The 22,710-nt window shown below is 55.8% G+C and overlaps 1 protein-coding gene across 1 annotated transcript in view; it reads right to left on the reverse strand.

The window, feature by feature from the left end:
• Positions 1–950: 950 nt before the first annotated feature.
• Notch1 (notch receptor 1) overlaps positions 951–22,710 on the reverse strand; it is a 45,591-nt gene continuing 23,831 nt past the window's right edge. Inside the window, exons 7-34 of the mRNA XM_059258813.1 lie at positions 22,491–22,646; positions 22,140–22,325; positions 21,710–21,823; positions 20,875–20,988; positions 20,340–20,573; positions 20,150–20,260; positions 19,180–19,372; positions 18,568–18,713; positions 18,263–18,376; positions 16,108–16,227; positions 15,652–15,804; positions 14,751–14,979; positions 13,999–14,200; positions 13,065–13,218; positions 12,738–12,922; positions 12,157–12,289; positions 11,689–11,946; positions 11,492–11,604; positions 10,092–10,663; positions 9,481–9,888; positions 8,228–8,376; positions 7,116–7,332; positions 6,833–6,920; positions 6,577–6,742; positions 5,144–5,439; positions 3,890–4,037; positions 3,696–3,793; positions 951–2,528 (exon numbers count right to left, since the gene is read on the reverse strand). Of these exons, the coding sequence (XP_059114796.1) occupies positions 1,083–2,528; positions 3,696–3,793; positions 3,890–4,037; positions 5,144–5,439; positions 6,577–6,742; positions 6,833–6,920; positions 7,116–7,332; positions 8,228–8,376; positions 9,481–9,888; positions 10,092–10,663; positions 11,492–11,604; positions 11,689–11,946; positions 12,157–12,289; positions 12,738–12,922; positions 13,065–13,218; positions 13,999–14,200; positions 14,751–14,979; positions 15,652–15,804; positions 16,108–16,227; positions 18,263–18,376; positions 18,568–18,713; positions 19,180–19,372; positions 20,150–20,260; positions 20,340–20,573; positions 20,875–20,988; positions 21,710–21,823; positions 22,140–22,325; positions 22,491–22,646 (6,503 nt within the window). The 3' untranslated portion in view covers positions 951–1,082. The remainder of the gene's footprint in view (positions 2,529–3,695; positions 3,794–3,889; positions 4,038–5,143; positions 5,440–6,576; positions 6,743–6,832; positions 6,921–7,115; positions 7,333–8,227; positions 8,377–9,480; positions 9,889–10,091; positions 10,664–11,491; positions 11,605–11,688; positions 11,947–12,156; positions 12,290–12,737; positions 12,923–13,064; positions 13,219–13,998; positions 14,201–14,750; positions 14,980–15,651; positions 15,805–16,107; positions 16,228–18,262; positions 18,377–18,567; positions 18,714–19,179; positions 19,373–20,149; positions 20,261–20,339; positions 20,574–20,874; positions 20,989–21,709; positions 21,824–22,139; positions 22,326–22,490; positions 22,647–22,710) is intronic.

Genomic DNA, 22,710 nt, shown 5'->3' on the forward strand with positions numbered 1-22,710 from the left:
ACATTCCAGCACACTCAAGGCGAGTCCCCAACCTGGGCAGAGGACTGCACAGCCCATATTTCCTTGAGGTTTCAATGCAGGCCACTCTGGCGAGTCCACAATGCACATTGGAACCCTTTAGTAGTCAGGTCTGGGGAGCCCAGGCCCAGGCAGGGACAGTCCATCCTCAGTTGAATTTGGATGATGCTGTTCAAAGAGTGATGCTGGGGCCCCACAGGGAAAAAGTCCAGGCATTGTCTTATTCCAGGAGGTGGGGTTACTCCACCACATCCTGCACGGCTCACTGGCTCAAGATGTCAGGAAGGGGACAGTGGGGCGGGGCAAGCGGGAAGGGAAGTACTCCCAAGGCCCATCAACAATACCATGGAACACAGAAGCCTGAAGATTCCTGACTGGTACTGGGTAGCACCCTCTGCACGTGCCAAGGACACCTCTTTAAACCCACACTGGTGGTTTTAGAAAATGTATAAACCACATCATTTTACTTGTTTCCTGTTTTAGATACAAAACTAATCTATGAGCCCAAGGTGTGAAGGTCTTGGCCTGTCTCTAAACACATCTACAAATCCCAGGTCACTGGGAGGAGGGGGGAGTGGGTGTAGGGTGGCAGGCATCTGGGTAGACAGGGATTTCTGGCCATGGCAGGTTCCAGTTTCCCTTCTGTCATGGTTTCCTTTTTGATTTTGGAAAGAAGCAATCAATAAATAAACAGCATTTACAAATCACGAATCCTTGTTCATATTTTACAAACACACAGGGAACTTCACCCTGACCAGGAATATCAAGGCTCTTGAGAACTAGTTTATTTTCTTGGAACAGATACGTTTTTCCCTAGTGCCATAGAAAACAATACATATAAATAAAAAGGCAGTGTTTCTGTGGAAAATAAAAGTACATAAATAAATACTAAAAAAAAAAAAAAAAAAAAAGGAAATTCTTGTCCTCTTATTTTGTATAAAAACATTTTTTTTTTTTTTTTAAAAAAAAAGCTCCTTTGGTCGCCCCTGCATCCTGGAGCACTGGAAACGACTCCCAACAGGGCTTGGGAACGGAAGCTGGGGTCCTGCATCCCGCATCACTGTTTACTTAAATGCCTCTGGAATGTGGGTGATCTGGGACGGCATGCTGGTGGGCGGGCTGGAGATGCCCTCGGACCAATCAGAGATGTTGGAATGCGGGGAGGAGCTGGACCACTGGTCAGGGGACTCGGGGGATGGGGTGAGGAAGGGGTGCTCTGGCACCTGCAGCTGGTGGCTGGGGGTGTTGTCCACAGGTGAGGATGAGTAGCTGTGCTGGGAAGGAGGGGTCAGGAATTGGGTAGTGGTCATGGGCGGGACCATCGAGGATGGCAGTGATGTGGGCAGGGCCTGGTTCTCCTGGGGCAGGATGGTGTGCACAGGCAGACTGCTGGGGCCCAGTGGCTGTACATCCGCCTGGCTGTGCTCCCCACTCAGGAAGCTCCGGCCCAGGTGCCCATTGGCTGCTGAGCTCACACTGAGGTGTGGCTGTGATGGTGGCTGCAGATTCTGAGGCTGGATTTGTAAGTTCTGTGGCTGCACCTGCTGGGTCTGCACCAGATGGGGCTGCGTAGCCAGCCGTGTGTTGGGCAAGCCCTGGTAGATCATTGGGGACAAGGTATTGGTGGAGAGACTGTTGTGTAGTGGGCCCATCATGCCATGCTGGAGGCCAGCTGCCTGTGTGCTCAGTGTGCCCGATGCCACACCTGGCCGTAGTGGGTTGTACTGGCTGGGCACCATGCCGTTCTGCAGCCGGGGGAGCCACTCACACTGGCCATTCAAGCTTGCGGGCGCACCCACGGTGAAATTCATAGCCCCTGTGCCATTGGTACTCAGCACGGTGCTGGCACTAGAGGCTACAGGCAGGTGGGAGAGGCGTGGGGGCTGTGGCTCAAAGGCCAGCCGGCTGCTTCCGGCCAGTGCTGCCATCTCAGGCTTGGCTGCCACATTCAAGTGGCTGATGCCCAGGTGGGTGTCAGGCATACCAGGCAGGTGGCTGAGAGGCATGGATGGAGACTGCTGGAATGGGGAGGGGAGGAGGGGTGGTGAGGCCACGTCTGACAAGTAGCCGTGAGGCGACTCAAGGGAGTCCACAGGCGACAGCATGCTGGAGCTGTCCAACAGGCAGCCCTTGCCATCCTGGGACTTCTTCCTCCGTGCTTTGAGGTCCTTAGCTTCCTTGCTGCCACAGGCCAGCCCTTTGGTGCTGGGCTTGCGAGCCTTTTTGCCTTGTGTGGCAGACTTGAGGTTGCCCAGGTAGCCATTGGGCGAGCAGAGTGTGGGAGATAGGGTGGGCGTGCCACCCAGGGCAGTGCCATGCAGCTGTGGGCTGCGCACCAGGTTGTACTCATCCAGTAGCCGCACGATATCGTGGTGCATGCGCTCCTGAGCAATGTCCCGTGGCAGTCGGTCCATGTGATCTGTGATGTCCCGGTTGGCAAAGTGGTCCAGCAGCACTTTGGCAGTCTCATAGCTGCCCTCACGGGCGGCCAGGAACAGGGGAGTCTCCTCCTGTAGGACATGGACAGGAGGCTTGGTATAGGACCTGCTGAGTCATTCATGATGGATGGCCTGGGAGGAGGAGCTAGGGAAGCAGTAGTTCCTCTTCCTCTTTTCACAGTGGGGGAGACCTATCTAGACCCAAACATCCTAGACTACCAGGCTTGTGGGGAGGAGGGTTATAGTGGGGCCTCCCTATGTTACCCAAGATGGCCTGGAACTCACAATCATCTTGCCTTAACTTCCTAATCCTAGGATTACTGGCGTGTGCCACTACACCTGGCTAGACCTGAGTCCAGAGAAGGTCTGTGGGACCCTCCATGCTAAATCCATAGGGCTTCCCATGTGTGGGTTCAGACTGCCAAAAATCTAACGAACCCCGTGTCCTTTACCCTCCCAAAATGCAAGTATAAAATACTGCAATTTTGGGCAAATCAATGGGCACAGGGAAGACATTTCCTGTCCAAAGGGTCATAATTAGTGGCCATGGTATCTCAGCTCCTTCCAGGTCTGCTCTGCCTAGTAGACACAACCATACACCTCTCCGTGAAGAATGTGAAAGGCCTAGGAACCTAGAGAGCCATCTACCAGGCTCTGATTCTCTTTATAACCACTGGCCCACCCTGGACCGGGGAGAACCTGTGTCCAACAGCAACCTCCAATGCCTGACACCTGCTGCATTCTCAACCTGCCGTGGGAAATGGAGGCACAAACTCTGCACTTCTGAGCAACTAAACATAGTCCTGAAGAAGTAACTAGCCCTGGACAAATAGAGACATTGGGAGGCAAGGTGGAGAGATGCAGCCCAGCTCAGCAGTGTTTCCTTTATCCCAAAGGAGGGAGGATGCTACGTAGTGGTGGGCCAGACCAGGGGCCCTGAAGACCTTGAGTGACACCGAGCCACCCCACCCCAGCCCCTTGGCTAATCCTGAACCCCTAGGGTCACCATACCCTGCAAAGACAGAGGGGAACAGAAGTCAAGGTTCAAGTAACAGTGACAGGACATTGGCGGCCACCGGGTGGGTAACTTTATCTGCTGTTGTCCCAGCCCTCAGCCCCAACACTTGGGAGGTGTCCGAAGAGTTAGCTGTGTCCCAGACACTAACACTCTAAGTGGTCTACATATGGGTGCACCGAGTCCCAGCATGCCCCTGTGGTTAAGGCAGCTCCTTCGCTTACCTTGTTGTTCTGCATGTCTTTGTTGGCACCATTCTTCAGGAGCACAACTGCAGCATCCACATTGTTCACTGCCGCTGCCCAGTGTAAGGCCGACTTGCCTGGAAAGAAAGCAAGGAGAGACGAGGGTAGGTTAGGACTGACCAGACCATGTGGTGGTTGATGTCCTCAGGAGCTAGGCTGTAGCTTGCGCCTACCTAGGTCATCCACAGCATTGACGTCTGCATGCGAGTTGATGAGGTCCTCCAGCATGCCCTCCACGGCCAGGCGGGCAGCCAGGATCAGTGGGGTTGTGCCATCATGCATGCGGGCATCCAGATCTGTGGCTCGGTTCCGGAGCAGGATCTGGAAGGCAGGGATGGATTCAGGCAGAGTGATCCAAACACAAGTTGGGATCTCCAGGAACCAATGCCCAGCTGTTCCCATGACTGGACCATCTTACGGTCATGCCTATCAGAAACACCTGCCTGGCATGGGGATAAAAGGGAGAGAAACCAGGATGGGAATCCCCCCACAGCCATACTTAGAACTGCTAAGCTGCCCTGCTTGAGTCACAGTGGGAGGAGTGGGATGGTGACCTGAGTAAGGACTCACAGTACTGCCTGGATTCCTGCAGAGCATACACAGATTGGTCTGTGCAAGCAAAGCAGGCCATGCGGACCTGCCCTGGGCTCCTCTTATCCTGTGGCTGACCTCAACCTCTCTTTGCTCTTTTGAAACAGGGTCTTTCTATAAAGACCAGGCTAGCTTTGTGCTCACAATCCTCTCAGATTCTAGAGTGCTGGGATAACAGGTATGCATTGCCCTGTCTGGCTTAATTTCTTCTGCAGACCAATATTATGTTGCTCAAGTTAAGAAATGATTAAATGGCAAGCTTTTTGATGCCAGGTCTATGCCCCGTTGGAGTCTGCTCCAGGGAGGCCTAGAGGATGGGACCTGGTAGCTGGGGTCAGTGGCTGGCAACATGCAGGAGTAGCTACAGGGATTGTCCCTGGAGACCCAGGCTGCTAAATCCCTAAATCCACCCTGGCCGGCTTCAGGCTTCCAGGCAAAGGCCAGGACCAGCAGCCTCTAAAGCTCTCTTCCTGCTGCCATGGGCTATGCCTGGAACCATAGCTGAATGGGGTGGGACTAGGCTGCAGAGGCTACAGCACTGGACGGAAGGCCTCAAGCCAGGCCATAGCCTTTAGACTGAAGGGTCTTACTGAGGGTAGGGAGGCCCTGCCTCACCCTGTAGGTTCCTTAGAACCACCTTCAGCCAGCTCGCCCAGAGAACACAGGTGGGGCTTGATGCCCTTTGTAACCTGAACTTGCTCCAATGTGCAGTTCCAGTGTTGAGGTGCCAGCTGTTCCTGACCAGTCACACTCGGAGTTAGGGCTTGCAGGGCCCATGCCAGCCAGACCGCTGCCCCAGATCAGGTCACTGGCCCCAAGGGTGCAGTGCCGCCTACCTGAAAGACACCCTGAGCATCTGCAGAAACAGCTGCATGCAATGGGGTGCGCCCCATGTTGTCCTGGATGTTGGCATCTGCACTGGCCTCCAGCAAGCGCTTGGCAGCATCTGAACGAGAGTATCTGGCAGCCAGGTGCAGGGCAGTCTCTCCTGTGCGGTCCGTCTGGTTGTGCAAGCTGGCGCCCTGGTAGATGAAGTCGGAGATGACAGCAGGCGCATCTTCTTCTTCTTCACTATTGCCTGTCTCCAGGCCTCCTCCGCTGCAGGAGGCGATCATGAGGGGTGTGAAGCCATCTGCAGAGAGGAGAGAGACAGGGGTGGGTGTGGAAAGGGGGTTGTCAGCCGGGGGGGTGGTCAGAACCCAGCCATGGCCACGGCAGCCCTGCCACAGCCTTCAGTTCAAGGGACAGCCGTGTGGACAGACACACCTCTCAGCACACAGTGGCTACTGGGGGCTGTTGAAGTCACCCTGAGTTCCTACAGGACAGAGCCCTAGTCTAGCTGCCAACCTGCAATGATGGGGTGATAAAGACGCCCTCCAGTTTGACTTCCCGACCTGCCCAAGATACCCTTCATTGAGGACCCGTTCAGGAAAAAGACAAGAAAAATGTACTCGAAAAGTCACCATTGGGCAAATGAGATGGCTCAGTGGGCAAAGGCCTTTGCTGCCAAGCCTGCCAACCTGAGTTTGGTCCCTGGGACCCACGTGGTGGAAAGAGAAAACCAACTCATGCAAGTTGTCCTCCACGTGTGCACTACGGCACATGTGTGCCCCTCTCACTCCAATGAATAAATGTTTAAAAAAATAATAAAAAGAAGGGCTGGGGAGACTGCTCAACAGTTAGAGCACTGGCTGCTCTTCCAGAGGACTTGGGTTCAATCCCCACCACCCATATAGCTGCTCACAACAATCTGCAACTCTAGTCCCAGGGGATCCAATGGCCTTCTCTGGCTTCCACAGGCACAAGGCATGCACATGGTACACAGACATATACGTAGGCAGAACCATGCACATAACATAAAAAATATATATATATACACATTTTTATATACATATATGCATATAATTTTAAAAGCCAATACTTTAGCCAGTCATGGGAGCCACACCTATAATCCCAGCACACTGGAAGTTGAGACAGAAGAACCATATTTGGGGCTAGCCTGGCCTACACAGTAAGACCCTGCCTCAAAAAACAAAGGGAAAAAAAATCAACACTCGGACGTATTGCAAAGCAGCATTTCATGAAAAAGTGTACTGTGGGGGTAGCAGGAGCCTGGAGATCAGCTCAGGGAAGGGTGCTGCTAGGCAGAGCCATTCAGTGACCCAACCCTTCTCAAGTCCTGCTGGCCTCTAAGTCTACGCTAGGGTGTGTGTGTGTGTGTGTGTGTGTGTGTGTGTGTGTGTGTGTGTGGTGTCTGCCGTGGCCTTACCTGGTCCTCGGACATTGACATCCATGCAGTCAGCATCCACCTCACCCTGAGGTGGTGTTGGGGCCATGGCAGACATGCGCAGGTCAGCAGCATCCAGGTGCTGCTGGGTCCACTGCCTGTGGTCAGTCTGATCATCCAGGTCAGGAAGAACCACTGGCTCCTCAAACTGAATTTGGACAGAGTAAGCAGAGCCTCATCACTTGGGGCCCAGGTGGGAAGTGCCACCCAGGGATGCCTGGGAGCCTGCTGGACTTACCCGGAACTTCTTGGTCTCCAGGTCTTCGTCCCCCCACTCGTTCTGATTGTCATCCATCAGGGCACCATCTGAGGCATTCTTCAGGGGCCTGGGTGAGGGGGTGGGGAGACTGAGCAGGTGCTCCAGGAAATGCCCTATAGCCACAGCTCCTATGGGCACCCTCTACATGCAGGTGGGCTCAGAGTGAGGAACGGGATATATGGGCCCACGGGCTTGCAGGAGCTAAGCACCCCACCCACCCCGCCACTCACCCCCCAACACAGTGGGGGCAGTGTCCACTCACTTGAGGCCGACAGAGTCCTCGCCGAGGGGCTCTCTCCGCTTCTTCTTGCTGGCCTCTGACACTTTGAAGCCCTCAGGGAACCAGAGCTGGCCATGCTGCCGCCGGCGCTTGCGGGACAGGAGTACCCCGCAGCCCACAAAGAACAGGAGCACGAAGGCAGCGGCTGCCACGTACATGAGGTGCAGCTGCGGGGGCAGCGGAGGCTCCACCGTCTCACCTGCGGGCAGGGGCGGCAGGCAAGCGCCCCACGTCAGGCGTGGTGATGCTGCGGGCCGGCGGGGGGCGGCGGACTGGCTCCACGGCCAGTGCCTCCTCACCCACTCTCCTCCATCCCACCCCCCAAAATAAGGTCATTTTCTACGTGATTAATCAGAATTGCAAACTATCGCTAAATTCTCTCCTGCACCAGCCGATCTGTCTGGAGACAGTGCTCACTTCTCCCCTTTCGAGGAGGAGGATTAGCGAACTTCAAATCGCTGCGCTCGCATTGAGCTGTTAAGACAAAGGATTTAGGGGGATTTTCAAGATACAAACTTCAACACTTCACATGACACCGATCAATTCTCTCTCTCTCCTTAAAAAAAAAAAAAAAAAAACTGTAATGATTTTGAAATAATACCCAACAAAGAAAAATCAGGGGTAAAGAATGGGGAGAGAAAAAAGCTCCCCCACACTTTCTGGTATGTGTATACATCTAAGCTTTACCTGTGGCTGTCACCATCCACAGGGAAGGAAGGCCATCAGGAAAATTCCAGAAAAGCACTTTCTGAGCTCTGATGGCAGCTGGCACAGGAGTGTGAGACAGCCTGCCTGTGCCCTTCCCAGGTAGACTCTCCCTCCACTCTAGCAACCCATCCCTGAAGAAGCAGGGCTGGGGGATGGGGAACACTTCAAAATTTTTTTAATGTGTATGGGTGTTTTGCCTGTATGCAGGTCTATGAGTCCTGTGCATGTCTGGTGCCTGCAGAGGTCAGAAGGCGTAGGATCCCTTGAATTGGCGTTACGGATGGTTATAAGATACCGTGTGGGTTCTGAGATTTGAACCCTGGTCCTCTGTGACAGCAGCCAATGCTCTTAACTACTGAGCCATCTTTCCAACCAAGACCACTCACTCTTTACGGCCTCGATCTTGTAGGGGATGTTGAGGCTGCCAAGTGAAGCAAGCGCGCCCAGGAAGGCAGCCACATCGGTGGCACTCTGGAAGCACTGTGAGTATGACTGGACACATTGCCGGTTGTCAATCTCCAGGTAGACAATGGAGCTGGGAACACACACATCACACTGAGATCAGGTGCAGCCCAGCATGCTGCATGCACACCAGCTCTGACTCCCCATCCTACCCCCCTGACCCAGAGAGCATGGCTGGCAACAGCAGCCCTGCAACTGGACAGTCTCCCTGCAGCCCCGGTTTTTAGCACTCAGCAGGGGCTCATCCTACTGCCCAACATGTTTTGCAGCCTTGCGCCTTAGGTACCACAGCACCCCGTTCCTTCACCTCTGAGAAGAGGATGTCCTCAGGCACCCAGGGCCCTCTTGAGAGCAGTACCTGGTGTCCCACAGAGGTCAGGGATGCAGTTGTGGGTTATTCCTCAGAACTCCCCAGGGAGTGGCCTAAGACAAGAGCAGGCTCAGATGCTAGACAGCTGAGACCATGGCAGCCAGGTCACCCACTCTCAGGCACGGGCCTCTCAGACACGGGATTCTAACAGCCTCCAGGTGACAATACATTTCTGACCTTTACTGCAGTGCCACGCCAAGGAAACCAAGGACTAGGAACCGCTGGGGTCAAGAGACACCAAGGTGCCACCTGGCAGATGCCCAGCAGCTCAAAGAGGAATAGGTGGCAGGCTCCTGGGACCCCCAAATGCAGGGTGTGGGGGCGACCTATTTGGCCTGGCTGGTGCTTCTCTGCCCGTCCCCAAGTGGCTCTGTGCAGCATCTGTGAGATGCCCTTATTTGGGCCTCCTCCCTGCCACCGTCAGCTCCCCAGCCGTCAAGGGTCAGCAACAGTACCCTCCTGCATTCCCCACCTGGCTCCTCTGCAGTGTGGAAAAGGGGGCTGTAGAGATGGAGGCACAGGCTTGGTCTAGGATGACTGAGCTCCAGGGAACACCCTGGAGGCTTTAATCAGCTTGGTCCTGATTAAACACCTGGTACAGAGTGGGGCCTCAAAACCACAAGCTGGGCAAAGAGTGAAGCCTGTCAGGTACCTAGAGGACAGGTGGCCTCCGCATTCCAGGTCCTTTCTGACCATAAAGTAGGGTGAATACCAGCTCCCCAGAGTTCACTTCCAGGGTTGAGCTGGTAACAGGCAGGGCCCAGGGACACACTGGGAAACAGCCGACAGCATCTGGAGCTCACTCACCCTCGGATGTCCATGGGGTCCAGCTCCCGGCGCTGGCGCCCCCCATTGGTGCTGGGAAGCAGCGAAGAGGTGGTCCAGCCCGCGGCGGCGGCGGAGCGCTTGATCGGGTGCTTGCGCAGCTCTTCCTCACGGCCATAGTAGGGGAAGATCATCTGCTGGCCTTGCGCATCACGCTTGAAGACCACGTTGGTGTGCAGCACGTGGCTGAGCTCCCGCAGGAAGTGGAAGGAGTTGTTCCGTAGCTGCTCAGGTGGGAGCAGCACCACCAACACCAACGTGCCGGCTGCCAGCCGCTCGGGCACATGCTCCGCACAGTCCAGTCCATCCCACTCACACTCGGCGCTGTTGCAGCCCTGGTCGCAATGGCCGTCACTGAAGTGGTCCTTGCAATACTGGTCATACAGGGGGCTGAGGGGTACAGGACACACTCAGTCTCATCCCAGCCCGTGGGCCTCACATCCACCCTGACTGGCCCAGACCTGGGAAATGTGCTTGGTGTCCTCTATGGGCAGGGATAGACATCGGGCTCGGGTTCCTGGTATCCGTTGGGTCCTCCCTCCCCCAGCTGTCTGCTGAGCCCTGGGACTCTGAGGCAACCCAGCCTCACTTACTTGCACTGTCCCTCGGTGCGCTGGCAGTCGAAGCCATCAAAGAGGCAGCCGGCTGAGTTGCACTGGCTGTCACAGTGGCCATCACTGAAATACTTCCAACATTGCAGGGACTGAGTGCAGTTCTTCCAAGGGTCATTGAAGTTGAGGGAGCAGTCACCACCATCCCAGCCACAGGCGTGGTTATTGCACTGCAGGTTGCAGACCTTGTTGCCTGCATCCTCCTGGCACTCAGGCAGCTCGCAGGCCTCCTCGATCTGTGGCGGGGGAATGTCGCGCCCAGCGCCACCTGTGAAGCTGAAGTCCAGGATGTGGCACAGCAGCCCGTTGAATTTGGCAGGGCACAGGCAGCGGTAGAAAGGGCTCTCGGATGTGGGCTCACAGGTGCCCTGATTGTAGCAGGGGTTGCTACCCACACAGGGGCTGCTGGCTGGGAACTGGCACTCAGGGCCGGTGAAGGAGGCCAGGCACAGGCAGGTGGGACTGCGTGGGCCTGAGATACATGTACCACCATTGAGGCAGCGCAAGCTGCCACAAGTGCGGGCATCATTCTCACACGTGGCGCCCTCAAAGCCCTGTGGTGGAGAGAGGATGGTGCATTGGGTCAGGGTGCTAGGGTTCAGGGACACCATGCACCCCAGCCTAGGCCTGGCCACATCCCATGACCTGTGAGAGCCTGTGGCCTTTCCCCAGTAACAAGATCTTTGAAACATCCTCACCACAGAAAGGTAAGGAAAGCCAAGGGCTTTGAAACAGAGGGATAGCTGAGTAGGTATAACCCTAGGAGTTTTGAGAGCCTTGGAAAACCAGGCTGACACTGGTACATTATATGTGTATGAATCCCTGAGTGTTAACACCCAGAGCAAATACTGCATATCAGTGCCAGCTTTGAGTGTGACCCTCAACACCTTCCATGCAAAGTGGTAACCATAGGAAATGGCAGGCAGGGTGAGGACCTGGCGCTCCTGCTAAGTTCTCACGCAAACCTAAAACTGCTCAAAAATGAACATCTACTTAAAAAACAAGAGGCTGGGCTGGGCCTCAGTATCAGAACATTTGCCCAGCATGTGTGAGGACCTAGGTTCCCAATACAGCATAGCAGGAAATAAACTTTTTAAACAGGGTCTTGCTCTGTAGCCTGCGATAGCCTTGACTGCAAGGCAATCTTTCAGCCTCAGCCCCAGAGTACTAGAATTACAGGCATGTAGGTATTATGCCCACTCAAGTTTTAGGAATGAGCTGGGAGAGTGGGCATGAGGAAGCACGGTGCTTGGTCCCTAGCCTTGGCTACAGGCCTTCAGGCTACTCTGCTCTGGGTGAGGGTGGGTGTGGGACAGGTCCCTCCAATGTAAGATGAAGGGGTTCTGGCACCCTAGCAGCTGCACAGGGCCAGGGGCACCTACCGCAGGGCACCGGCAGATGAATCCGCGGGCAGTGTTGGAGGCCACGGCACAGACACCCCCGTTCTTGCATGGTTTGCCCCTGCAGCCATTGATGACTGACTCACAGCGGCGTCCTGGGTGAGAAGACCGTAAGGGGCTAGCCCTGCCGCCACTGCCCGCCCGTCCACCCACTGGGCCCACCCGCCCAAGGCACGTACCAGTGTGGCCAGCCCGGCACTCGCAGTGGAAATCATTAACACGCTGCACGCAGTCCTGGGTGCCACGTGGGTCACAGGGGTTGGAGAGACACTCATTGACATCACCCTCACACCGCTCCCCGACGAAGCCTGGCGGGCAGGTGCAGCTGTAGCCACCCACTTGGTCCACACAGGTGCCATTGTTGAAGCACTTGGGGCTTCGGGAGGCAGGGTCAAGGTGGGGATGGCAGTCATCAACATTGATCTCACAGTGTACACCTGCAAAGTGACCACGAACACTGTCAGGGGATGGTACTGGCTGTACTCTGTCCTGTGTGGCCCAGCACAGCAATCAGTTAGAAACTGGGACCCAGGGAAGGGGGCACAGTGCCAGCGGCGCCTATCTTCCTACCAAGACTGGCCCCACAAGGCACGATGGAGTGAGCTCTGGCTGGGTCCTAGCCACACCGCCCGGGTCCCCACTCTTACCCTGTGTACCCCTGGGGCAGGAGCACTTGTAGGTGTTGGTCAGATCGATGCAGGTACCCCCATTTTGGCAGGGCTGGGAGAGGCACTCATTGATCTCCTCAGAACAGTTAGATCCGTGATAGCCAGCCACACACTGTAGAAATGGCACAGGATCAGCTCAGCTGCAGTCATGGTATCATGTCCCCCACTTTCGATGCAGCCCTACACACCCAGTTAGGCCTACATTGGCAGCCCGGGGGGCGGGGGGAAGGGGTCCACCCAGCAGTCCCCAGGCACGACCTCAGTAAATTAAAGTCACTGTCCAAGGTGGGGAGGGGAAAACACCTGGTCCCACAGGGGTGAGGTCTTAGAACAGGTGGTAGGTAGCCTAAACTATCTCGGAAAGGGCCCCAAGCCCCTGCTTGGCACGTTCTTCCTCCAGCACATCTGTAATGGGACTGAATCCTGCACAGGCGTGTGAAACCTTGCTCTAATAAGACACTGGGCTCGGTGTGCCAAGATACACCAGCTCCCAGCTCAAAAGCCCTCCTGCAGCAACACTCATGCCAAGACCCTCCCCGCCATCCCAAGACGGCCGGCACCTTGCAGGAAAAGCCACCCAGGTAGTCAGTGCAGGTGGCTCCGTTCTGGCACGGGTTGGGTGAGCACTCGTCCACCTCGTCCTCACAGTAGCTGCCCGTGTAGCCTGCCTGGCAGTGGCAGTAATGCTTGTCTTCCTTGTTCACACAGAGGCCTCCATGCTGGCACAGGAGGGTGACATCGATGCCTGCGGGCACAAGATGAGAAGGAGCTGGGACTTGGGCTGCAACTTCCAGGACTACCGCCCACGTCCTCCCGACTTGGTAGGCACCAGGGTGATCCTGGCCGGGGTTGAGCCAGGGCAAGGACGGATGGGCTGGGCCAGCTACCTCGTTTCTGTGCGGCCACCTCACAGGAGACGCTGAGCACATCGCAGTTGAAGCCAGTCCAGCCGCTACGGCACTCACAGTGGTACTGTGTGTTGGTCTGCCAGCACTTGCCACCATTCTTGCAGGGAGCTGAGTCGCACCAGCGCACGAGGTTCTGAGGAGGCAGGCAGTGGTCAGCCTCTTCCCCGCCAACCCTGACTGCCAGGGACACCCTCTCACCCCAGCCCTGGCCAGCTCTGAGTAGGGCAGTGGTTCTCAACCTTCCTAATGCTGTGACCCTTTAGTACAGCTCCTCATGTTGTGGTGGCCCTCAACCATAAAGTCATTTCACTGCTACTTCATAACTGTAATTTTGCTATTGTTACGAACTGTAATGTAAATATCTGATATGCAGGATATCTAATATGTGACCTCTGTGGGGGGTCATGACCCACAGGTGAGAACGATAGAGTGGAACATTCTCTCCCTCTCTCACCTCCCCCACACCAGCTCAGAAAGAATGTCACCTAAGAACTCCCAGGCGCAAGGCTCACAGACACCCCTTGTCCGGGGAGCAGCCTGGGACTGGGCCCCATGTCTCCCTTGCTCTCCTTCAAGGCCCTCTGCAAACCCAGGCCATCTACTGCCTTCCCTTGGACATCCTCCACCAGAAGTGAGCACTGCCCCCAGGCTGCTTTGGATAAACGGCCATATAATACACTCCATGGAAGCTAAAACCTGGCATCCACACCCACCTGTCTCCCTTAGAAACATCCATCTTGGCATTTTCCCAGAGGATGTGGGTCCACTCTGGATCCATAAACCCATAATGACACCTGGGAGCCCTCTCTGCTTCTGTGTCCCTGGCCCTCTGAAGGTAGCATGGCCTAGGGCTGGGCACTGGGCAGTGGAGAGTCCTAGGCTTTCTGGGTCACCCCCTGTAACCTCAGCTCACCTGGCAGTTGAGGCCAGTGTAGCCCTGTGGGCAGGTGCACTTATAGGTACCATAACTGTCTTGGCAGGTGCCACCGTGCAGACAGGGCCGTGAGTCACACTCATTGACATCATACTGGCAGTAGCTGCCGGTGAAGCCAGGTGGACACAGACAGGTGAAAGAGTTGATCCCATCCACACAGGTGCCACCATTGAAGCAGGAGCTGGAGGTAGACAGGAGGCAGAGAAGAGTGAGTGAGTGAACTAAGGTCCTTGCCTGGAGAAGCCAATTCTATGCCGGCCTGGCTGCAACACTCACATCATCAGAGATTTTATAGCATACAGGTATGGTGCATGATGGTTAAAAAAAAAAAATCCTGGGCAAATGAGAATACTATAGGAAATACATCACAAACCAGGCGTGAGATTGACTTTGAACATTAAGCTTCCTGGCAATCAGGGCAAAGGGGGAAAGAAGATGGACTACAAAGCTCTCGTTTAGGAGGAGGCTGATTCACCAATTCCTCTGGATAAACATCCTTGTTCTAAGTCACTGGAGGTCACAAGGGCCCCTTTAGGAGGGACACTGCAGTGTAATGAACAACGCTGGATTCAACTCAATTAGTGCTGAACGTCCACCGGGTCTGGGCAAGACACCTGCTTGAGGTCCAAGCTGTCAGTCAGTGTGTCCTCCACCATCCAATCCTTTCCCTGCCTCCCTTAGCCAAGGCTGGGTCCCACCAGGCCCCTGGGAGACCAGAAGTCAGGACCCACCTCTCGGTACAGTCAGGTGTGTTATTCTCACAGTGGATGCCATTGAATCCTGCAGGGCAGGTGCACGTGTAGCTGTCCACACAATCGGTGCAGTTGGCACCGTTTCGGCAGGGATTACTGGCACATTCATTGATGTCCTCCTCACAGAAGGCACCCTGGAAGCCGGGCAAGCAGTCGCAGAAGGCCATGTTGATGCCATCGGTGCAGGAACCCCCATTGTGACAAGGGTCTGAAGGGACAGAAGGATGAGCCTTAGAGTGACACCAGAGTCAATGGGGCCACTCACTCCAGGCTGACCCCAGCTCTGAGCCTGGGCTCTGTTCCACATACATTCCTTCCCTCAGGCCCCCAGGCAGTGGGGGGACAGGAATGCAGCCGGCTTCACAGACCAGTCATGGGAGAACCCATTCCCCTACACACACCCTGATGGTGCCAGGCAGACCCTCAATCTCTCCAAGTCTTAGCTTTGACTCAGGATGGGGGCAGTCCCAGAACCCTGCACAACTCAGTGGGTCCTGACAAGGGCCAATGTCAAGGCTGAATACAGTCAGGCCCCCTGCCACCATCCTGAAGCACCCAGTCCCCTGTTCCAGGCCATTCAACCGGGGTGGGCAATCTGGCTGCAGAGCCTTTTGGGGCCACTCTGGCTGACCCATGTGAAGCACACAGTGATGCTCGACAACCACCCCCTGGCCTGTCCCAGCATCTGACCTGTCTCCTCCTGGGCACAGGCGGGTGGAGTGAGCTGAGGGCACGGCTACCCACAGGCCTGCAGCTGACATCACTGGCTGTCACCGGGTGCCAGGACTACTTTCCCACCCCTGATTCAGCAGCTCCCTGCCACGTATGCCTAAGGGACAGGCGCCGAAATGCTGGGCGGACAGAGCTGGGTACCACTTACTGGGCCGGCAGTCATCGATGTCACTCTCACAGTTGTGACCTGTGTAGCCAGCCTGGCAGAGGCAGCGGTAGGTGCCGTTGGTGTTCTGGCAGGAGGCACCGTGGCGACACGGGCTCTTCACACACTCATTGATGTCAATCTCGCAGGTTTGACCTATGAGGATGAGATGCCGTTGGTTGCCCTGCCCCTGCCCTCTGAGTCTCTGCCCTAGCTAGTCGGTCTACCTGCAATGCCTCTCCCCTGACCTCTGGGGAACAGAAGGCTACAGAGTCAGCATGGGAAGGGTCACCCAAGGTCACCTCCTGCTTCTGGAGCTTCCCAGAGCACGTGGCTCAGCACCTATGGGCTCATCTCTGAAGACTGGAGCCTACTCCCTCCTGCCCTGGAGGTGGCCGGGGCCCTTGACTTCCTACCCACCACCCCTGTCCCAGTCTGATGGGACAGGGCAAGCCTCACCCTGCCAGCCGGTGGGACAGACACAGGAAAAGCTCTCGTAGTCCTCGGACTCCTTGCACACCCCACTGTTTTTGCAGGGGCTGGTTGCACATGGGGCCAACACCACCTCACACGTGGCTCCTAAGGAGAAAGATATATGGTAGAACCCAGTGGGCATGACCCATAGCATCTCCCATAGAGAGGCGGGGGGGGGGGGGGGGGAGGTGGAGTTTAGGGATTGGCCAGCCAGATTCTGATCCTAGGAGTGATAATCACAGACAGGAAGTTAGAGAAAAAGCCAAAACAAGTCTCTCTCTGAAGTCACCTTTTTTTTTTTAAGCGTATGTTATGTGCATGTGAGTGTGAGTGCACATGAGCGTGTATGCAGAGACAGAGACGGACATCGGATGTGTGAGTGCACATGAGCGTGTATGCAGAGACAGAGACGGACATCGGATGTGTGAGTGCACATGAGCGTGTATGCAGAGACAGAGACGGACATCGGATGCCCTCTATCAACTCTGCCCTTTAGTCCTCTGAGACAGAGTCTCATTGAATCAGAGGACTGCCATTTCAGCTAGGCTGGCCAGCCAGTGAGCGCTTCGGATACATCAGTCTATGCCCCCAAATGTCAGGGTAAGGGGCATTTAGTCACGGCTTGTTTTCATGTAACTCAGGCCTCATGTTTCCACAGCAAGCACTCTTCCTCCATGAGCCATCTACCTAGCCCCTGAAGACATCTCTTGCCTCCCAAATGCTTCAAGATGAAGCCTGGGCCTTGCCCCACCAGAAAACCTCAAAACAAGATCCACACTGTAACAGGCAGTTGAACCTGGCAAACCCTAGCCTGCTCCCCATTCCAGGAAAAGCCCTGCCTGCCTGCAGCCCATCCTGAGGCTCTAGGTCACAGAAGGCTCACTCTACAGGGAGACAGAGCCACTGTGGCTACTCCAAGCACATCCTACTTGTTGGGGAGCATGGGGTGCACCCTCCCACCAGGGCAGTGAATCTGATAACCGCCTGGGGGAGCCATGTGCACCCACTCTCCCTGTAATCCAGGCTAGCTTTCCTGTTTATGGCCATGGTTGGCTCCAGAGCTGAGCAAGGAAGCCTTATCTTCCTTGTCTCCCACCATGTCCCCAGCCTGCTGGTGTGAGTCTCCAGGGCCCCTATCTCTATCGGTTTCCACGGTGACCTGGGCAGACAGGAACTTTGACAGAGTTTCCGACAATTGTGCAAAGGGAAGCAGGAAGCAGGCCAGCAGGAAGCAGGTCAGCATGGCTTGACTCCTCCCGCCAGCCCCGATAGCAACAAGACCAGGAGGGACATGGGGTGCGCCCAGCTGCTGACAGTTTCCTCACTGACCAACACAGGAGACAAAATCCAGGCCCTTTAACTTTTGTTAAAAAAAATAAAATAAAAAAATTAAAAAACAACCCCAACCTTAACCCCTAAACAAAACAAAACAAAAAAACAGCATCCTGGTCCCCAGCTGCCAGGCATCATAGGAACACTAGCAGGGACCCTCCATCTTCACAGACCCACTTGGGATGTCCAGAGCCCAGCAGCGGCAGCGGCAGCAGCAGCAGCAGCAGCAGCAGCAGCAGCAGCATGAAGCCACCAGTATCCAGTGGCAGTATCAGGAGCTGACAGGGTTGGGGGGCTATGTGGCCATGGCTTTTATGTTCAATGCTCTGCTCATCTCTCCTGCAGGGGGTCCACTTCTCGCCATTCCTCAGGCAGTGCCCATGGCAGGAGCTGCTTCTGTTCATCCGAACAGAGGGCTCCTTGTCTCCTCACACAAAGAAGCTGCCATCAAAGGAATCTCAGGCCCAGCCGGCAGAGGAGGGCAGCCAGGCCCCTCAGCCAGGCACAGGCAAAGTGGACACTGATCCATGCACAGTCCATCAGCGCCCTGGGCTTTCTCTGGAGGAGTCTGGTGCTCATCTCACTCCAAGCCTGCCAGATAAACACCCGGACACACACGCCCTGGGACTTCCTCCCAGGCATCCTCTATGTTTGCTCATCTGGTGACTCTATCCCCAGGCCCAGGCCCAATTGCTACAGGACCTAAGGCTTTCAGAAAGGAGCAGAACCTTCTAGAATGCCTGGTGATCCCACACACTCTCAGGCCCACTAGCTACCAGAGCCCATTATACCCCTTGGCTGCTTGTACCTGTGTAGGGCAGAGGACAGTTGCACTTGTACCCGGCGACATCATCGATGCAGGTCCCCTGGTTCAGGCAGGGGTTGGAGGCACACTCATTGATATTGGTCTGGCAGTTAGGGCCTGTAAGAGGAGCAAGAGTGGGTCGGCTGCACCTCTCCCTTACGCATTGCTCTGGAGAGGCAGAGGCCCAGCCCGACAGACACTGGCAGCTCCTGTATTCAGGTGGACCAAGCAGAGGATGCTGTGGTCTGTATTGCCAGCCCCAGGCCACCAGGGAGGACCCATTCTGCTGTGCCACCCACCGCACTCACCACTGAAGCCTTCTCGGCAGGTGCACACGTAGCCACTGGTCATGTCTTTACAGGTGCCACCATTGACACAAGGGTTCGACTCACACTCGTTGTTGTTGATGTCACAGTTTGTGCCGCTCCACCCAGGGGCACAGTCACATTTGTACCTACACAGAGGACTGTGCTGCAGTCTGGGCTCAGAGCCCTCCTGCTAGACACACTATCTACTGGGATACTCTTTTAAGGTGGGCTGGAGGTACCCCACCTTGCCCAAAACCATGCAAGAGTTCCAGACTGGGACAATGTGGACTTGGCAATTTACTGACCTTCTGTGTAAAACTTTAATAAAGACTTTAATAGTCCGTTTGTCCGTGTCCCCCACAACCCCCACATCTAACAAAGGGCTGCTGTCCTTATCACAAGTATCAGAAGATGGCTTCAGCTGCCACAGTGTATTTAGGGTACTTGAGGCCTGTATCTTGAGCTGATGCTGGCCAATGAAGACACAGCCCAGGGATACTGGGAAGGTGCTGGGACCAACCTCAGGACCACTGGTCTCACAAGGAGCACCCATCCACCCAGCCTGTCTGCCCCAGGCTTGTAGCTGATACCGCCCAGGCCAGCCCGCCGTACCCGTTGAGACCATCCCGGCAAGCCCCGTGGATGCAGGGGTTACTGTTGCATTCGTTGACCTCGGACAGGCACGTGGGGTCATGGTAGCCCTCGGGGCAGCGGCAGGTGAAGCCCGCGATGCCATCCTCACAGGTACCCCCATTGTGGCAGGGGCTGCCTGCACACTCATCAATGTTCACGTTGCACATGCTCCCTGTGGGTGGGGAGGGACTCAGATACCAGGTCTGCCACCCAGAGCCCATTCCTCCCGGAGCTAGGCCTTTCTGGGCCTCAGTTTCCCCACGCGAATCTGTGAAATTCTGAGCTCTGGTAAACTGCTTTATGTAGCCATGAGCCACGTGACTGTAGTGCCAGTAGCTTCAGGGTTTCACGTATTCCAGTCTGGCTACAAACTCACTAAGTAGCTGAGAACGACCTGAACTTCTGATCTCTTGCTTCCAACGTCAAAGTGCTAGGGTTACAAACACATGCCACTGCATGTGGTTTATGTGGTTGTGGAATCGAACCCAGGGCTTCATGCATGCTAGGCCAACACTTTACCCACTGAGCCATTCTTCAGCCCATTCTCTTCTGCTGTCCTCCCAGGGTATCTCTGGCACAGAGGGTACCACTGTCCCTCTGGTTAACCAGACCCCTGGGGCCCAGAGAAGCTGAGGATCTGATCAGATCTAAGGGTCAGAGGCAGAACACATGCCCAAAAGCCTGGCTCAGAGCTCAGGCCACCCCATCACAGCCTACTGGGCCATCAGATCTAACATGGCCAGGGCTGACACTCACAGGCGACAGAAGGCATGTGGAGGCCACCCAGTCTTTCTCACACCTCCCCTGGTTGGCAGCCCAAGAGCTGGGTAGTGGGGACCCGGCCTGTGTCATCCAGCCCTTGGACCCCTGCTAACCCCGGAGTCCCTCCCAGACCTGACTCATGTAACGACTCTAAGGTTAACCTTGACCTCTGATGTTAGCCATTCACCTGTGTAGCCTGGCTCACAGGCACACTCGTAGCCGTCAATCTTGTCCAGACACGTGCCCGAGTCGCAGGGGTTGCTGGCACAGTCATCCAAGTTGATCTCACAGTTGGGTCCTAGGGTCAGAGTGACATGTGGTCGGCTTCCAAGCCTAGCCTTGCCCTTTTCCACCCAGGGCCAGCTCTGGCCAGTCACCTGTGGTTCCCTTGAGGCATAAGCAGAGGTAGGCGTTGTCACGGTCCTGGCAGGTGCCCCCGTGGCGGCAAGGCTGGCTGTGGCATTCATTAATGTTGGTTTCACAGTGATGGCCTGTGTAGCCCGGCTGGCAGAGGCAGGTAAAGGTGGCCACACCATCCTTGCAGGAACCATAGTGACAGGGGTCAGGGTCACATTCATCAATGTCCACCTCACAGTGGGTCCCTGTGTAACCTAGATCACAGGAACGGTAGGCACAGGTGAGCTTCAGAGCCAGTTACTCCCTCAACACTCAGCAGGCCACCCACTGGGAAATCACTGAGCAGGCCCAGGGACACCGCCGGGTCACTGATGGATGGGGAGGTGTCACATGCCCTGGGATAGTCTCATTACTCCTGCCTGGAGTCAAAACTGAGCTGAGTTCCTGATCTTGAGATTGGAAGGCCCCAGACTAAGGCCTCCCCAGTCTCCTGTCCTCTTCCCACCATCCAGCCCCAAGTGTCCCCTCCCCCAGATCCTGCACCGCCTCTTGTACCTTCTGAGCACACGCAGGTGTAGGTGTTGGGCCCATCCAGGCACTTGGCACCATTCTTACAAGGTGTGCTGGCACACTCATCCACATCATACTGGCACAGGTGCCCGCTGAAGCCTGTGGCCAAGGAAGAGGAGATGGTCACATCGGACTGTACCCTAGCCCCTTGGTTGCTACCCATAAACCCTAGAGTTAGTTGAATGCCTGCCCACATGGGCTCCCAACAGGGTGCTTCAGCCCGAGGTGCAGCTGACCTCCAGGCTTCTACCCACCCCTTGTATTCTGCCCTTACACCCTGCCCCTCTGATCAAAGCTCCTTGTTCAGAACTGCTCAGTGGCTGCCTCCCTGGCCCAACAGAGGGTCCTTTTTCCCCAAACCACCTCTGGTTGCTATGGTTACAGCTTCACTAGGCTGTGAATGGGGCTCCCCTGGCTCAACCATGTCTAGGATGGCTGATTTACATCTCAGAAGGCCCAAGGCCTGGTCCAGCCCTGGGGCTGGCGAGACACCTTCCCAAGGCCCCTCCGTCCCTTCCTCAGTTCCTTCAAGTCCTTTCCAGCCCTATAGGTCAGACCCCCACACTATGTCCTCACTCCCCATGACTATCAAGAAGGGGACATGGGGGGGCAGGCAGGTGGACCCTCCCATCTCGGGGGCACTGCAGCTCCTGTCATCCTTCCCTCCTTTAGTAAAGGTTTTCTGTGCCGGGCTCCCCACATCTCAGCGTGGGCTTCACCTCTGAGGAAGGCCTGAAAACATCCTGGTCAACTCACAAGGCAAAGTCGTCTGGGAAGAGATCAAGAGGACACAGGTCCTGCGGTAAGTAGGTGGCCTCACCTTTGGGGCACTGACACAGGAACTCGTTGATCTTGTCCACACAGTGGCCATTGTGCAGGCAGGGGCTGCTGGCGCACTCGTCCGTGTTGACCTCACAGTACACGCCCTCATAACCTGTGGACGGGAGATAGAGAGACTGAGGATAGTAAAGTAGGCCCTACTAGAGCCCTTCAACTGAAGACCTGGGGCAGAAATGACTCTCCCTCACACAGCCCTGGTATGCCAGCCCACAGGAGTTCATGTCTATATCTACCCTGGGTCTATCTGCCCAACTCGGGGCACATTCTCTGCTTTGTCCTGTTAACCTAGCCTTAGTTTCCCAGATGCTGCCAACCTTGACTGAAGTCTTACTCGAAGCTATCCAGCCTTGACTCAGTCTCCCGCTCCCTGCTCTTGGCAGCCCCCAAGGTGGGAGGCGGCATAAACATACCCGGCATACATATACACTGGAACTCCCCAATCTGGTCCAGGCAGGTGGCATCATTCTGACACGGGTTGGAGATGCACTCATTGACATCAATCTCACAGCGGGGCCCTGTGTAGCCCTGCAGACACTGGCACTCAAAGGAGCCCAGTGTGTTGAGGCACTTGCCCGCGTGCTCACAGGGGTTGGCACCTGGTGAGGGAGGCACAGATGAGGGCTGATCTGGCCTTCCGGCCTCCAGATCACCTGCAATGCCCCAGCCCGTGCCACCAAACTGGTGGTTCTCCAGGACAGGTCACAACCCCCGAGTGACAAGCCAGGATGTTCCTGCGGCCTTGCCATTGCATCTACACCTACCTAGAGCACATTCATCCACGTCCTGGCTGCAGGCTGGCCCCGTGTACCCAGAGGGGCAAGTGCAGATGGCCTTGCCGTTGACAGGATTGGTGTCGCAGTTGGAACCCTCGTTGCAAGGGTTGCTGATGCATGCATCGTTGAGGTGGCACAGCAGACCTAGACAGGACAGCTGTGGTGAGTGGGCATTGCTTTTCTCCACCCTGGGAATGACTGGCGGCTG

This window comes from Peromyscus eremicus, chromosome 4 (assembly GCF_949786415.1).
Source record: "Peromyscus eremicus chromosome 4, PerEre_H2_v1, whole genome shotgun sequence".
Classification (NCBI taxonomy): domain Eukaryota; kingdom Metazoa; phylum Chordata; class Mammalia; order Rodentia; family Cricetidae; genus Peromyscus; species Peromyscus eremicus.